Source organism: Leuresthes tenuis, unplaced genomic scaffold, assembly GCF_036924035.1.
Source record: "Leuresthes tenuis unplaced genomic scaffold, fLeuTen1.0.hap1 SCAF_6, whole genome shotgun sequence".
NCBI classification, from domain to species: Eukaryota; Metazoa; Chordata; class Actinopteri; order Atheriniformes; family Atherinopsidae; genus Leuresthes; species Leuresthes tenuis.
This window is the reverse complement of record NW_027325360.1, coordinates 2,946,372-2,963,942: the sequence shown is the minus strand read 5'-3', so window position 1 is coordinate 2,963,942 and position 17,571 is coordinate 2,946,372. Positions and strand designations below refer to the sequence as shown.

Genomic DNA, 17,571 nt, shown 5'->3' with positions numbered 1-17,571 from the left:
ATTCAAAACCACGTGAGAGCTGCTGATAAAGAGCACACATGCTAATGACACACTCAGTGAGCTGTGTTCAGGTTAGAAGTAGCAAAACTTGCTGCTGCATTTTCAGTCCTTGATAAATGAAGTTCTGTTTTCAGTGAGATTAGCACGAGGGGCATGAAGGTTGGCCCACCACAACCAGTGCAAATACAGAGCTGGAAGATGCCGCTGACACTTTGCTGCCAGCTGCAGTGGGAGGAGGCTTTAAAAAAACCCAACTATCATCTAACTTAGTGCGAAGAGTTCCTCTGCAGCCGCGTTTATTTCCGTGCATTAATTACATGGCAACAGAATGATGAAGCATTGAAGTTGCAGCACAAAAGAAAGCTTACAATGCTGTCACCATTCGATGTCAGCTGCTGCCTGAAGTAAGAAACGGGGCATCTCCAGGCCAAAAATGTGACCTTTACAGGTTCTTAACACAATTATTATGGGAACGTTGTTTGTAAAACGGACTTTCTTCTTTTCACAGGTGATGATTTCTTTACTTCTCCTGGCTACTGGGCTGGATTGTCCCTCTGATTTTCCAGTAGATGTATATCAGAATATTGGTTTTAAAGCTATTTCCTCCCAACTGCTGTGAATAACTAAACCACCTATATGTTGAGTTGTCATTAGAGCTCAGTGAGGTATAAGTTTGAACTGGATTCAGTCTTACTACCAAATTCCATATGGCCGACTTTCCAAGGGCAACTTCAGCGGACCTTTTTTTCTTTGTTTGCCTTACTGGTTTAATTACGTCTCTCTGAATGTTTGGAATTTGCCGCTGAGTGTTTTCCTCATGTCAGAGTTTAATTAGCCTCTAAATACATAATCAAGCCAGAGAGCGGTATTCTCCACATTTAGAGCAACTCACAGAGGCTTATGGTGAATGTTATATAGATGTTGTAAGTGGATCTGAGCCCATACAAAGCTGCAGCTTGGTAGCGCTGTGGAGCGTGCACGAGTCTTATCGGAACACATGCGACACACACTGGTGTTGGGTTGAAATTCGTTATATGCCATTGCAAAGGTACAGTGATTTTGATTAAATGACTTTAGCCTCAAAGCAATGCTGGTGACATTGGGAATTAAATTCAGCTGTGCACTCCTTTCTGACAGTCTATCACCAAGAGACAATGACAACGATATGGAATATGGAATAGATTTGTGCCTGCAGGGGCTCACCGGTATTTCACAGCAGCTGCATACAGCTGAACACGCTGTAGATAAGCTACAGAGCAATTAGATCCAAGACCACACACTTTATTCAAATCATCTCACTCTGTAGCCACATTAACCCCTGAAGCCCGAGGCTGTTTATTCAAACTTTGACTTTGAGTAAATTCCAGCACAAAATCAGCGGCTTCATGTTGTGCAGAAGAGACACTAGTTTTCTGGTCTTTATCACCAGGCCAGAGTGACGAGTGAAAAACTCCAGATATTAAATGATTAATTTCGCCCCATCAAAACTGAATTAGAGACTTTTTGCTTTTTGGTTTTCCATTAACATAAAATCTCATCTATTTGGATTAACTTTAGAATTGAATGATCTAATAATGCTCTACCTCTATATTTTTTTATCCTAACAATGAACTCTGACGCCTAATTAGCAGTCTCTCCTTTTCTTACCTCCACATTCTCTCCTTTTCTTACCTGCTGCAAGTGGAAAAATCCAATTTCCCACCATTGAATGCACCTGTTGCAAAAGAAGAAAATACATCGGTTAGATATGTTGGGGCCTGAAACTTTCAGTCTTTTAGTCTGTAGACCAGCTACCAGCTGTCTGAAGTCCAACCTAAAAGTAGGGGGGGGGGGGATTATTTGAAGCATTGGTATGCTGCTATCAGTCTGGTGCGTTGTCTGAGCTCTCAGGCTACAATATGCTTTCTCATATGATAATAATGTGCCTCGGGGGTTATTCAGTGCTGCAAGAGGCAGACACTGAGGAAAATATGGGTGAGGTGGAGTCCGATGGGTCGCTCCGACACTGATCCCCTCCTCTCAAGTGGTATTTTGACCAAAGCATGTCAGATATTTCATTAGGACGTCAGGAAATTGTATTAGCATCTGAATAAAAGTGGCTGTGTGGTCTTTAAAACAAGGCCAGCGGCTTTCAGGCAAAATAGCAAAGTCTAATCTTGAGATTCCTTCTTCAGAGACGGTGTGCCACTTTCTCTCAGAGCTTAGGGCAGATATTGCCATTTTCAATAAGTCAAATATTGATCTATGGGACGGTAGCCCATTTCCATTTACTCTTGATTAGTGTTTAACAGAACCAGAGGAAGGTAATAACCAGAGAAGGGTTTCAACCACAATATTCTTCCCTTCCCTGGAAGTCTAAAGCACCAAAACACCAGCTCCCACTCCAGCTGTCTTGCTTGTCTATTTCTGTGTGAGTTAAACCTTTTGGGTGGATTTATCAAGTGACTCAGGAAGCTGCGTAGAGCGAGGCTGGGATTAGGGAGGAGAACAGATCAAGTGGTGTACTTTAATGAGCCCTGTCACCGGTGTTCTGCCTGTAAACAAATAGGGCTGACAGATGACACTGTGGTGCCACTTGTCTCCGTCTCTCCTGCAAACCACCTGTCGAGGTCGCTTTGGCTTCTCGGGATGTCGGGAAAGCTTACTATCGCCTTTCTCTTTCTGTGAGTCAGTCTATCCTCTCACTCCTCCCTCCGTCTCTCTGAAACCCGGGCTTACTCATTCTAGAGCATCATGGAAAGTCATTAGTCATTATTTTCTCTGCTGTCTCTCTTCCCACACATACACTGTCACTTGCCAGCTCTCCTCTGCTGCTGGAGAAATTATGAATTATGCTCGTGTCTCGCTCCCTACAGGGGCTGTGACTACGAAGCACCATCCGTGGAGCTGCTGCTTTGTTTATTACTCCCCCTAAAAGTTTCAGCCCTGTCAATCATGATTTAAACAATTACCGGTCACCAAATACACCGCGTTCAGCACATTGAGACAAACCACCTGACGTCCACTTTTGTGTGTGGCACAGTGCAGATCACCTCCTGTGAAATGTTCTCCGGCTCCTACTTTTCCCTGGAACACCAGCATGGATGTATCGACATCACCGTTCACTTACTTTTCAGTGCTATTCATCTGTCAGTCTGCTTTGGAAGCCGTGCAGGCAAAGAACGAGGCTGTTTCACTTAAGACTACTGCAGTGGTAAGATGTGAGTGGCCGTGGTTTGAATCCTGACCCCCTGCATCAAAGGTACTACCTCCAGCAGGGGACCCCCTTACACTGGGATGTAAGTATTAGTTGCTTTAGGTATATATAGAGTGTAAGTTGCCAAATGCATAAAGATGAGAGCACGTCAGATACAGGTTATTTCTTCAGTGAGAGTGGATGCACGAGAAGCAGAAGACTAAGGGTGGCTTTTGGTCTTTTGCACTCCTCAGCATATTGCACATCTCTTGCCTTAAATCCCACTGTGGGCACAAGGCCCGCAGGCTGCAAAGGGCTCAGAGAAAACACATGTGACAGGTCCTGAGCCGATGACTCAGATTAAATACGGGGGTTGTGTGCCCATCTGGAGCTGTATGGCAGGATGACGAACATTTCAGACTGGGAGCTTGCAGCGCGTTGCCTAAGAGGATTTTCAAAGGGAGTGTTTTTTTTGTTTTTTTTTCACTTTTCAATGCATTCGCTGTAATGATGGCATTGTTCAGCGTGCTGTGCTCACATGCCTTTTGTGCTCCATAATATGGCGAATTGTCCTGGTGTCATTTGCACAGGGAGCCTACATGTGCTCTTAAGTGTAGGCCAGATTATTGATGCTAATTCCGTCACAGCTGATTTAACGTTCTTCTTGTTAGCGGCTTTGAGTGCTCAAAACATACAGGGGGGGTCCCCCGAGGGTCTGCTTTCTGCCAATTTCCTTGGTGATGCTCTTAGAGCTCAGCAGAGAGGAGTAGAAAGCACTGATTTAGGAAGTGTGTCAGCCCTTCCGAAGAACTTATGCATAACTAATCCTGTAAAACCCATTGATCACTGACACAAGCCTTTAGATGCATCGGAGTATTGATTAAGCTTTCTTTAAGGACCCATATTTAGCATTCAGGACTTTGCAAGGTGCCCATTGGAGTGTGAGAGGGGAAATGCACCCAGTGTATGGAATAAGACATTATGGATGTGTGTGAAGAGGTAAATGTGGCTTGAAAAGGAATATTTTCTAAAGAATTTACTACATAAAATGTCCTTTTGAATTGTGCCAAGAGGTTGAATTTTATTACTGTAAAAGAATGATGCTTCCTAAATCGGATGATCCCTTTTGAATTTCTTCTCCAGAAAGCTGGCACATTTTCAGCTGTGTAAATAAAAAAAATACACCCTCAATTCCAAGGTTTTCTGTCAAAGGCCTTAACAATAAGAGCAGCGAATCATGCCTGCCTCCGCTGGAATTACGAGGGGAAGAGGAAACCACGTGCTTGTAATCAAATGCACTTGGTTAGATGTGAGCTCCTCTGTAAAAGCAGGAGTTCTGTCAGTTTTCAGGTTTGTTTTAACATGATGCCAAGGAGGAAAGACATCAGCAATGATCTCAGAGAAGCAGCTGTTGCTGCCCATCAGTCTGGGAAGGGTTATAAGGCCATTTCCAAACTATCTGGAGTCCATCATTCTACAGAGAGAAAGATTATTCACAAGTGGAAAACATTAAAGCTGGTAGCAGAGCCCACAGTGGACTGTCTGCTTAATTATTTACTGGCCCTTCACAGGCCCGGAAGGACTTGCTCGTTAGCTTACCTGTGTTAGCTTACCTGTGTTAGCTTACCTGTGTTAGCTTACCCGTGTTAGCTTACCTGTATCTCTATGGCTGGATGTGTGAAAGAGAAACCATCTCCCAGTCGGTGCTTTGATCCCTGGCTTCCCTGAACAACATGTTCAAGTGTTCCTCAGCAATGCATCCATCAGCGAGTGAATGTGTGTGATGGAGAAATAAAAAGCACTGTGTAACCTGTGAGAGTGTAATAGCACTTCAAGGGGTCATTTACAATACCAAAGCACTACAGAAACACAGTCTATTGACCATTTACCAATCCTGAACTGAGCTGAGATTACAAAAGTCTAATCTGTTGTTAAGACCCTCCCGACAGAGGAGTAAATCTTAAAATAAAGCATTCAGTGCACATTTAATTACTGACATGTTTATTCCTCTGTTTCTCCCAGGGCTGAAGGTGCGTGAGGTGATGATCAATGTGTCCCGCCAGCAGGTGGAGGATTTCCATGGGCCTGAGGACTATTGGTGTCTGTGTGTGGCCTGGAGCCACCTCGGCACCTCCAAGAGTCGGAAGGCAACTGTCCGCATCGCCTGTGAGTTTGAAAATCATTCCTTCCTGTTGCAACTTTGTCTAGAAGAGCGGGAACTTCCCTATTCCACGGTGTACACTCGGGTTGTAGCGATACACTAATCTCACGATACGATACGCGGCATTCAGCCAACGATTCGATATGATTCGATATGATTTAATACACGTCCTTTTCTGAAAGATTTTAAAGGGACAGTGAGATTTGACATGAATCGTTGCTGATTGGACGGTGGTCTGACCTTTGAACTGGAAGGACAACACCGCCAGATAAACGGAAACAAACAAACACAAACGTGTCTTCAGCGTACGCAGACTCATGTTTATGTTGTGAATATTACATCATCAACCTGCTTGTTTTACTTGCTAAATACTATTTACATAAATCCAAATTCTCTGATCACAAACCATCTTTTTTCATTTTTGAGAAGGAGCTCAAACAATAAATTACAACAATCCTACATTCAATAAACAGAAAAGCCATAAAAACCACTGAGCTATGCACTATATGCATTTTTATGAAGTAATTTATCATTGTTTTGTATTATGTTAATGTTCTATGTTTTCACTAATTGTAACGTCTGACTTTTCAATAAAGTTTGCTTTAAAAAAAAAAAAAAAAAATATTGATACTCATGGCAGAAAAATCGATACTTTACCGGGAAACAAAATATCGATATATATCGTGATGTCGATAAAATCACTCAGGCCTAGTGTACACGGAGGGAAACCAGCCAAACTTTGTGCTCCTGAGATTTTTTTCAGCATGAGACCATGTGACTGATCATTTAAAACTGGAAAATAAAAACATCCAGAAAGCAAGGTGTGTTTTCTGCTTCTGCTGAATCAATTATAGTCATATTTAGAAGCAAGAAAGATAATATTAATTAGAATTAATTAATTAGAAGCAAGATAAGATAATATTAATCACGGAGGGCTCTTTAAATATTGAAATACTTTTAAATACTTTGAATAAAAGGTTTTTTGATGAGCCTGATTCAAACCAAGAATAGTTTGACCGAAAAAGGTGGATGATTGAAAGTGAAAAAGGCCAAATTTTTTAACCAAATAAAGTCAGCACATCTTTGCTGTTCAGTCGACTTCATCTGAGTTCACTGCTCATTTAATTTAGATGCTCAATAAATCTTGAGCTCTGAGTTCCACTGATTTCTGTGTCTTTACATGTTAAAACTACGAAACAAAAGTGTTTGTGCTGCGCGTTGCAGGGATACATAGTTTTTCCACCACGCTGGGCATCATTTAAAGTCACGTGTCTTGGCAGAGGAGCGTTTTGAAATCAAATGAAGGACTTGGCTCAAAGTGATGGACAAAGCCACCCGCTTTCGGACGTGAAGCCGCTGCAGGAAGTGCCTTAAAGCGCAATAACACAGACAAAAACATCTCCACAGCATCTCCGTCTCCAACAGACTGGTCAAAGCAGCAGTTTGGGGGATGTCACAGAGAATTAGATCATATAGAATATATGGTCCGATTTGCCCTGGTTGTGTCTGGATTGTCACAGGAAGAAATCCTTTTCTTATTCTGCTCCTTGAATAGATACATCTGAAAAGTCCACAGCTGCCAGTGGGGCACTGTGATGAGAACATGCCTGATGTAAACATCTGTGTAAGGTAATCAAATGAAATAAGCAGCTAAAATGTAAGATTATGCACCCGTAGTTTGTTTGTGCTTCACCTTGAGAGCAAATAAAGATGAAACTAAGTCATAGAGAGCGTGGAGCTGTCAGTTAACGGGTAAAAATTGGATTTTCCTGTGGAAGTTGGAGTTTTTCAATAATACAGAATGGCACAGCTGACTGATAGATGCGTCTGATAAATAAAATGGAGCTAAAGGACAATAAGACCTTCTTTTGAAATCTCTTCTTTGGATTGGACCGGACTGTATGGGCCCATTAGTTGAAAATGAATGAGATTTATCAGCAATGAAATAGTCAATTGCGAGACGGTAATGCTGTCTAATCAAGTTAGACACAATCAGCTTCTCCCAGCTGATGTCCAAAACCAATACTGCTGCTGGAAGGTGTTAGAGGTTATCTGAAAGACCTCCTCTGTATTCAATGTAATGTTTTACTGACTGGATGCAGAAAGGAATCAAATGCTGTTTAAAACCAGGAGCACAAAAAAAAATCTATTTTCCTTTTAAAGAAGGAAGAATCTTTACCTGCTTTCGTCTCTGCTCAGTTTTGACTGTCGAGTCCACCTTTACCTGATTGCATTTTGTTCTTATTCTCAGGAAACTTTTCCTGGTCTTGAGAGTACATGAGGCCCAATGTTGAGATTTCAGTGGCACAATACTTAAAAAACGGTTTAGAGTGCATAGTGAGCTGTTAAAGGTCATTATTTCATACATACAAATGCTCAGAATGATCAAAACAGTGTATCGGTCCAGTTTCTCCACCTGCTGAGCAGGTTACCAGCGCAGGAGCCTCTATCCTGGGTTGCTTAGCGGGTTTTGAAGGTCGTGGCTTGCAGAGCCGGGAGGGGACGGGCCGGGTCGTTTGCTGCTGAAGGGGATTGAGGCCAGGCTGACCGTGACACTTGACACCTGACAGCTGCCTCTTATCTCCCCGCACAGACCTGAGGAAAAACTTTGAGCAGGACCCCCAGGGAAGGGAGGTGCCAATCAACGGGATGATCGTTCTGCACTGCCGGCCTCCAGAGGGAGTTCCTGCAGCGGAGGTAAGGCTGCCGCTCCTCGTGGAGTGGACTGTCAGAGGTAAGCTTCTGCTCTCCTGGCAGAGGAGAAGCTTATACTCCCACTGAGCAGGACAGATCTGCATCTGGAAGAGTTACTCATCACTGCTCAGGGGGTCGAGTGTGCTTTCTCTGACCTTTAACGGATTTATATGTTTGGGTGCCTTTACATGCACATCAATAGTTAGAAAGGAAGGTGTTGCTTCCAAATCTAGGTGAAGAAGACTGGCAGCAGACATTTTATGCAGCTCTTTCATCCATATATAAATATATATATATAGTGTATAAACATCATACAATCAGATATTACATCTCTGGCACTTTAGTTTCAGTCGTGTGTTCACTCTGAGAGAAACTTCTGCCTTAAAACGCTTCAGACCACAAAGTAAATGGTAATATTACAGCGTTTGGTTGACTGGTGGATCCAGGGCGACGGAGTGCTTTCGCCTCCCAGATTCTGTGGTATGCTTCATCTGTGAGTGTGCGTTGCGTCTCTGTCGATGAGATAATTGCCGAAAGGCACCAAATAATTTCCAGCGTTGTAAGAAACGCATCCCTGCCTCCTTTCACCTGTGTGGGTTTGTCCCTTTCTCATTCTCCTGCTCATCAGCCCGTCACACACGGCCAACAAAATGAGAAGAGATGAAGTGCTGATGATGAAACAGCCACTGATAAAACAACGCGACTCAATGTAAAGTTGGAGCGGAAAAGTTTGGGAGGAAATAAGAAGTTGCTCGGGGCAGGTGTGATGGGGGGGGGGGCTCATGATGATAAAGTCTGCTGCTGGACGACTGAGGCATGGGTGAGACGGACACTGAGATCAGAACAACCCTGAATGAGCAGAGCAGGGGGAGGCTGGATGAGATGGATACCTGCTTAAGTTTTAATATTTAAGTTTTTTCCTGGTTTGACGGCTGTAATAAATGATAATAAAGGAAGTGAAGTGATAGCATCATTGATAATAGGGAATACTAAAGTAATGTGCTCTATTCTGCACAACAACACCTTCACTGACGAACATCCTCCCATAATGTGGGAGAATTCCATTGAATACTGGCCTTTACTGACTGTGTTCTCGTGGCGTATATAGACTCATGTATAATGTTATATGTTATATATGTTATAATGTTATAATGTTAAAGGTTATTCCTCCGTTTGGCTGATGATGATCCAGACGTTGACATTTTATTTGAGTTTCTGGATTATTATTTTCATGCCATTTTCAGTTATAGTTTGTCTTTAAATGTCCATTAAAATGATTTTGTTGCCCTCTGAATGCCACTACAAGCATTATCATTTGATGTCACATGTGCAGCAGACTCGAGGCTCGAGTTCGGTCCATTCATGCTCTGCTTTGGTTTCTCTGCTGCTCTGTTCAAGGCCTCCGCTCAGGGGACTACTTCAGAGAAATTATAAAGGTTATTCTAACTGTGTGTGTTTTAATTGCACATTCTGTGATGTACTGGAGTTAAAAATAAATTCTCCATAGACCTGGCAGCAGAAACTTTTTCCCACCTTGGTTGTGGTGCCAGTTTCCTGGCTGTGCTCACTGCAGCTTATGAACACATAAGATGAAGAAATGCATCCAGTCTGGGTCTTTGTAAGCTTGTTTATTGCTGGGTTTATGAAAAACAAGAGGAAATATTGCATATTGATGGACACTTGTACACTCAAACATCCTAAATTTGAATTTTTTTTGCAGAAACAAACATTTTTGCCTCAATAACTAAGAAATTCCAGGCAGTCCTTATTGTGGCTATAACTGATAGAACCACAGAGGCCCCTGAAGTGTCATCAGGTGTTAAAGTCTCCAGAATCTCAGCTTCAAATCTTAATAAAAAACATTAGAATAAGAAATATGGGACTTTTAAAACTTATTAGGACTCATCAGAACTGCATGAATGTGGCTAAAGTCTAAAGTATTAACACAGTAATTAGAAAAGACTGCTTTGAAAGGGGCTGTACAGGTGCATTGTAACTTTAGCTGTGCTTGTTCCCAGAGCTAAAAGTTCTGCCGGCTCCTAATCCTCTGCACTGTTGTTTGCCTTCACAGCATAAGCAGTGGATGTGTAAATGATGTGTGCAGGGAAGAGATTTAGATAGAGGTCAACCTCCAGCCCCGCGCTGTATAAATGATCCAACGTGAAAATGGAGGATTGATGTCATTCCAGCGCAGCACAACCCACAAAAGGGATAAAAATAACTCTAGACGGGATTGCAATCTCCCATCTAGTCCTTTGTCAACACAAACGAGCCCAGCCACAAGAGATGGGAGTGAATAATGTAAAGAGCACAGGGCAGATATCCTCAGCCCAGTCAATTTCAGTGCACCTTGCCCATGAAATATTGAGATGGCATCCATGAGAGTGCTGGTATGAGGTTTCAGAGTGCAGCTGCAGCATGGCTGCTGCTGGAGCCCAGAAACGCTCGCCCAATAGAAAGTGAGCCTGCGGTTTGGATCTGTTTGGAAATAACTCTTGTCAGCAGCGATGTCAGGGAGAGCTAATGAGTCTCCGGTCTCTCACCGTGGAATCAGTCTGTATCGTGTGGTTACAACAGTTTGTTTAGGGAGCAGGAATGTCTCAGTTATTCAACATGTCTTTATTTCCGTGACTGAAGTGCCTCCGCAGACAACGTTTTCCCCTTCGGTTGTCGGTCCCATTTCTTGTCAGTCAGTGTTTGTATGGATAAAACGTTGGTTTGATTAATATGTTAGATTATCTGTGGAACCATTGTTGTCTTGCTGCATTTTTGGAGACAAAACGGACTTTTTTTATTGATTTGAAGAGGTTGATTGTGCAGCTTTCCTGACACACAATGTCTCCACCTGCAGTTTTAAACCCATTTTATTCTCTTTCTTTCTTCTTTTTTTGTATTTATCTATTAACTGATCTGTAGCCAGTCAGTTTGAGGCGCTGTTGCAAAAAGAATAAGCACATTCAAGCACAAAGGTCTCAACAATTTGGGTTGAAAAGCTTTGTTAGAGACAGTCTGTGAAGTAAGGTGGACCACATGTAAATATAATGTGGTCACAAATGGGATGCTAGTTCTCGTAGCGTATTAGCACCGAGCTAACACTAACTGTTAGTTATTTATGAGGGCAGCGGCTCTGTTGGGAGTTATTCCACCGCATGCTGCGTTCAATAGTAATTTAATGTGTTTTTTCTTCTTCGTGAGTCAGTTTTTAATGGAATTATTCATGGCACTGTAATGAAATCCTTTGACAGGTAATGATACTCAATCACATTTTAATTAACAGTCCAATTTGTACCAGTGTATTTGAGGTTGAGAAAAATATTCATGACACGGGTTTAATGCTCTCATGACAGCCAAAAGTCTCCCGCGTGGCGCTTTAATTTAACGTCGGCACATTTAGCTCAACTGTTGTTCTTTTTGGGTGATCTTTGTGATGAGTTCAGATAGCTTTGTGTTGGTGATGCTGCCGGTCATCAACGCTCAGAGAAACGTGTCCACGCCAGTTCTCCACAGAAAGAGCTCTGCTCCATAGAACAGGATTAGGATGAAGAGAACCCATTTGACTGAGAGCTGAAGCTGAACTTAAAGGGGAACTTTCAGTGTAATATTGAGAAAAAAGGGAAAAGATTGAGGCTGATGGAATGGTCATTTCCTGTTTGATCCCCATTTAAATGTTGGGTGCAGGCCTGAAATGAGAAGCTCACTGCAGAACCCTTTTGAAATTGCCTCACAGACAGCCGGTATGTGTGCAGAAAGCGGTGGGCATCGCAGCCTTCTGCAGCCAGGTTGGTCTTGTCAGAGCACACGGTTCCTGCTGCAGGTTCTGATTGCTGGAGCTTGCTTTGGGATGATTGCAGGCAGGTGACAAAACCCAGAATTTTACTCTCTATATATTTAGAGTTGTTATCACTGCTTTAAGCTATGCTGAAGAGATTCATTCATGATGTTTAAATACTATATTTCCTATATTTACACAGAATTAAAGGTAAAGTGCAGATAAACCCGATGTGTTTGTATGCAAGTCAACCAGAAATCCGTTGATTTGAATCTGTCTGCAATGGGCTGGCGACCTATTCAGGGCGTCCTCTGCCTTTCATCCTGTTAGCATGAAGGCTCCAAACCCCCTGCAACCCTGGCTTGGATGGATGGAATCTGTAATCTTTGATAGATGTGCAAAACTTGAGAGACTACACAGTGAACTGGGAAGTTGCCAACAGGCTAAAGAACTATTCAATGAAATTAGATTAGGTTTTATTCATATTGAGCCAAATCGCTACAAATGTCATCTCAAGCCACTTTAAAGATAAAATCCAATTAAGGAAAAGTACATGGAGGAGGCTGTTTGACTCAGCTACTGGCTTTAGGGTCTAACCCACTGCGTTTTAACAAGGTATTTTACTAAACTAATTGCACACCAGGCAGACTATCCTTTCACCTCTCTTCTTGCATTGTTCGTGTTGTTCTATCACGATAATTTCTCGTGGATCTTCCGTTAAAAACTGGACGATTTGCCTTTTGCGGAGTGAGATGAAGTTTTCATTTATTGGAAAGACGATAAACATCAAACAGAACGTCCATAAATCAGACTGACAAAGCTTTAAACTTACTGCTTTAAGCTGTTGCTATACTTCCCGCAGCACATTGAAATAAAATGGCCTTCTCCCTTGCATGTATACGATATTTAACAGCAAACCGGGCCGATCCGAAGTAAAGACGTGGAAATATGGCGCTGATAAATGCTTCAACCACTACAACTGAATTTTGCTTTGTTGTTTCATTAATTGTTTAAATAGAAACATAAAAGTATGAATTCTTTTTTTTAATGTTATCTATCTTTTGTTGTTCCCGTGCATCTTTAATTAAACTGACATTAAAGTTTAATTTCCAAGTAGGTAATGGATAGAGCCACACTCCTTTACTGAAGAAAACATCTAGATCACAGTGCTGTGGATGCTGCAGTGCTCGTAAATCTGTAACTTTTATCTTTATAAAACCTTTCTTTAACAGGCAAACATCTGCAGACATCCATTCAACAGAAAACAACATAATGAAGCTTCAAAATGCTAAATTTCTGACCTTTCGCCACAAAAATACCTCAATATTTCATATCCAAAGAGCAGAAAGTGTAATTTCCTTGTAGTTAATAGAACGTGGGAGCCACTTATTTGCAATATTGCTTTAGCTGTCCAGATCTCTATCAAACCGCCACTCATAGTTGTCAGATTTCAGGGGGTGGGAATGTAGAGCAGAGCTTTAAACTCGAGGAGAAAGGAGTCCACGAGGACCCTGTGAAAATGACTTTCCTTTGAGTGACTACTCTAAGAAAAAGCACTGAAACTGAAAGCCAATTTCAAATTTCCTGAATGAAAGCCTTTAATCTGAGATGAATCCTCTTGATCCACAGTGGCTCAGGTATACAGAAAGGTTCCCGGCACAGAGGGGAATCAACTAAATGATTCTGCACCGTGGTGCTCTGCAAAGACAACGCGGCGCTACTTCAAAACAAGTTAGCATTTAACTGCACCACCTCCTGCCTCCTCTGTACTTGTTCCAACTTTCAGATTCTTCATCTCTGTTGTGTTTCTCATAGGTCAGAGAAAGTCTCCCAGAGAGTAGATGATGAGCTTCATTATTAACCCAAGCAATTACATTGCTCCCAGCCCAGGCCGAAGCCTGGAGCTCCCTGTGTTTATTTCGTTAAGATAAGACGGATCGAGGTGGAATAGTAATGCTGTGCCACGTAGCTTTGGGGACGCAGCAGGGGAGGTGGATGGGTGATGGAGCCCCACTTTGAGCTCTTCTTGTATCTTTTTTGATTAACCTCCGAAGCAGGGGAGCACAGCTGAGCTCCTCCTGACTCTACCTGCCGCTGACAGCCTCGCTGTGTGCACGAACAGAACGAGCAAGGCTCTGCAAGACGTGTCTCCGACTATGTGTGTGCGCAACTGAGCGGGATTTTCTTTATATGTGCAGCTGATTAGTTGCCAGGAGGATCTGTCGAGTGGATTAGCTCCGTGCGCTGCGGCCTCGCCTCTGATATGCTGCTCAGGAGGTCCCTGCTGGCGTCCCCCGGTCCCCGAGCACACGCCTGACCGAGGGCCTAATCCGTGTAATTGCGCTGATGAGAAACCCGGCAATTAAAAAGTTCTGCTGCCTGTGCCAGCTTCACCACAGGCAGCTGAGAGCGACCCAAAGGGGAAGAGGTCGTGCTAAAGTGTGATACAAAAGCACGAGTCAGCACATAAGACTTTTTGTCCTCACAGCACTGAAGCGCACCTTTTGTTCTGCAACACCTTGACATTAAATGACCATTAGACCCCGGAGCAGAGAGCAGAATGCGTCAGCTGGCCAGGGCTTGATCAGCGCTTTCCTCATAAGTTTTGACGATGGCTGCGGTGTCATTCCTTCACGACGCTCCTCTGTCCTCTAATTGCCCCTCAACCACCGCATTTCTCAGCATCTAATCATCAGCAAATGTCATCTAAATGAGCTGCGTGGACACGTGGAAGCAGATGAGAGGCCGGCTGCTGTGCAGGGCTGGGAGAGGTGACCTTCAGGGAGAGGCCCAGTAATGAAATCACAGGGAGGAAGCCCTAATGCCTGGAAACCCCTCTGTCAAGGCTGACACTGATGACCGCATCCTAATTGAAACAAATGTGCCAATTAGGTAATTCATTTTTCACATCCACTGTCTCATACTCGCCAGGCTAATTTGTATGTGTCCCGTCATCTTTTCTTCCCCTGCCACTTCTCCATCCCTCCTCCCTCTTCCTCTCTTTGTGTATCCCCCTCTCTTCTCTGCCTTGTGAATCTTTTCATCGTAACCCCAAGGGCCATTTGTGGCAGACAGACAGCTAATGTGCAGCGTGGCCCCCAACGCTGCCACGGCCGGCATGTGACATGCGTTAATTGCCTCTTTCAAGTCACAGATTTCCCGGGATAGAATTGAAATAAAAACATAGAGAGTTGTCTGGTGAAGAGGGAGAGGCAGGGGTGTGTGGATGGATGACAGCACTCGTATCATCAATTCAGACAGATGACTTTAATCACGAGTCTGTCTTCTTATCTGTTTAACGTTGCTAAGAGCTTAACCTTTGATTAAATGCCTGCACAAGGCCATCTGTTAATTGTAGAGAGGACTCAGGATGCCTTTGAGGATCGGCTCCAGAGTTTTCTTCCCAGGCTTCACTATCCCTCGCTCCACTTTGCCCGTCTCCATTAGGTTAAACAAGTTGGGGTGAAAAACTACTAAATGTGTGAAATGATTACTTTGTAATGATTCTCATTCTCATTTATATTTGTGTCAATATAAACCTGCAATCCATCATCTCTATACTGTGTGTCGTTTCTATTTAGCCAGTCCCTGCATGCCCACAAGCACTTCCCATTTGCATCCAGCCTGAATGTTGTTCATTGTAAATGGTGCCTGTGTGCTTCCCATAAATCTATCAGCCCAGCACATTCTGCTTCGCAATAAATGTAATTTGCAAACGCAACGATGCAGCTCTCTTACCAGACTAGGAGCAGTAAAGCGTCACTAAGTTTGTGATTCATAATTAGTTTTCCTCTCAGCTGCTGGTAATTGGTTATAGTGTTTCCTCTGACTGCCTAATGGTGTTAGCGATGGCGGTTGCGCCGCCCTGTTGGGGCTAATCTGCTGACTAGCAGTAATGCGTGTCGCGGTTTAAGGATGGGTGAGACCAAACGTGAAATCTGCATCTGAGAAAGTGTGAGATGAGGCTACAGGACGCAGGAAGCAACATGGTTTCTGAGTATGGAAAAAGGTGCAGAAAAGGCCCGAGGTCTCTGCTTCCTCTCGGCTGCGTCACCCCGCCTTTAAGGTCTCTGTCAGAACTATGCTTTGTGTTGCACCAGTTGGAAAAATGAAAAAGCCTTTGAGAAACTTACACATGCAAAAGTGTTTTTTTGCTTTCCAGAAATTCACTGAATGTGCTTTTTAACTTGAATATTGACAAATGATCATAACTGCTGTCCAAAACAGCGTAAATGCAACTAATTCATGATCAGCTCTAATAAAAACTTTGGGAATCTTGGTTTGAAATATGTATCGATCACTATGGAGACGCCACCTTGCTTTTTTAATTGAAGAAAATAAGCTGCGGTTTTAATGTAAGCAAGCTAGCATCAGTTGGGCTAATCCTTCTTTTATCATCTCTTAGCTTTCTTTAATCTTTAATGAACTTAATCAAACTAATTCTTTCTTCCCACTGTTGCTAAGTTTTTGCTAAAGAGGAATTGTTGGGTCTTTTGGAGATATAAAGTCTTTTTCTTACCATATAAAATGCCCTGAAGTGACCTGTGCTGTCAATTGACACAAAAGATTAACTGAATTATTGATTATTTTGGTTAAATTATTCTAAAGTATCCTAAATAAAGTAGGTAAATAATGGAGCAAATGGTAAATTACTGCTTTAAGCTGATATATAAACAGAGTCGTGGTAACGTCACTCATTAGTTTGTGAACTGCCATTTCAAAGGCCAGTTTAACATAAGACACTCACCATTTTGGTCTTTTTTGGACCCAAACGGACCATATTTGGACAAGACTTTCAAGCTGGACAAACCCTTTTCAATGGAGGTCTGTTGTAGCCTTATGGCCATCGGTGGTGTTTCGCTTTACAGTCTCATTCATGCTTCATATTGGGTGCAGGTCTCCAAAAAGCTGACAGTGTGCAGCGCTAGAAGATGATGGAATGAATGGGTTGAAGACTCCTTTATTTAAGATTAGCTCAAGCCAGGACAAAGGATATATGATGATACAGGAACCCGAGTGAAAAGCCCAGACAACAGCTGCACTGGACAGTCTTCACTGCTTAAAGACTTAGTTTCTATATTGTCTGATGTCTTTACCACAGCAGAATAAAGCTAAAGCACCAACAAAAGCAGCAAAACAACTAAGAGCAGCTCAGACTGCTGTGTGTTTGATGTTATTATGTGGGTACATTTTTGCTCATGTATCTGCCCTTTATGACCCCTCTGGTGTAGGTGGAATGGTTGAAAAACGAGGAGCTCGTGAGCTCCCTGACCGACGACAATATCGACACCCGAGCCGACCACAACCTCATCATCAACGAGGCGCGCCTGTCCGACTCGGGCAACTACACGTGTCTGGCCAGCAACATTGTGGCAAAAAGGCGCAGCACCACAGCTGCTGTGATAGTCTTCGGTACGCCTTCCTGTTGTCAGCTGCTGTAATTACCTGTTTGAGCACATTATTATGTCATAAAAATGTTTACATGACACTTCAGATCGATTTGTTTGGCGTCCTGTGTTTAAGAAACCAATCTTAGTGTTTCTACTGGAGAGTTATGTTTCCTATTTATTCCAATGAATGCATTATTCAAAGAGTCAATTTACTGCCTCTTATTTAAAATCAATGTGTGCTTTATGAAAGGAAATAAGCCACTGTGTCTTAATCTCATTTAAAGGGAGTGTTGCTTATTAAGTATTTATGTGCCTGAGGCCTTGGGAAAAATGTAGGTTTACCAGCTTTGGTAACACTGCTAAACATTTGGCTTCCAAACAC

The 17,571-nt window shown here is 42.8% G+C and overlaps 1 protein-coding gene across 2 annotated transcripts in view; it reads left to right on the top strand.

The window, feature by feature from the left end:
• The window catches only part of LOC140309379 (netrin receptor UNC5D-like), a 194,136-nt gene that overhangs the window by 110,768 nt on the left and 65,797 nt on the right, over nucleotides 1-17,571 (top strand). For both annotated transcript variants that reach the window (XM_072387219.1, XM_072387218.1), the window contains exons 3-5: nucleotides 5,198-5,341; nucleotides 7,930-8,033; nucleotides 17,031-17,211. In XM_072387219.1, coding sequence (XP_072243320.1) covers nucleotides 5,198-5,341; nucleotides 7,930-8,033; nucleotides 17,031-17,211 — 429 coding nt within the window. The remainder of the gene's footprint in view (nucleotides 1-5,197; nucleotides 5,342-7,929; nucleotides 8,034-17,030; nucleotides 17,212-17,571) is intronic.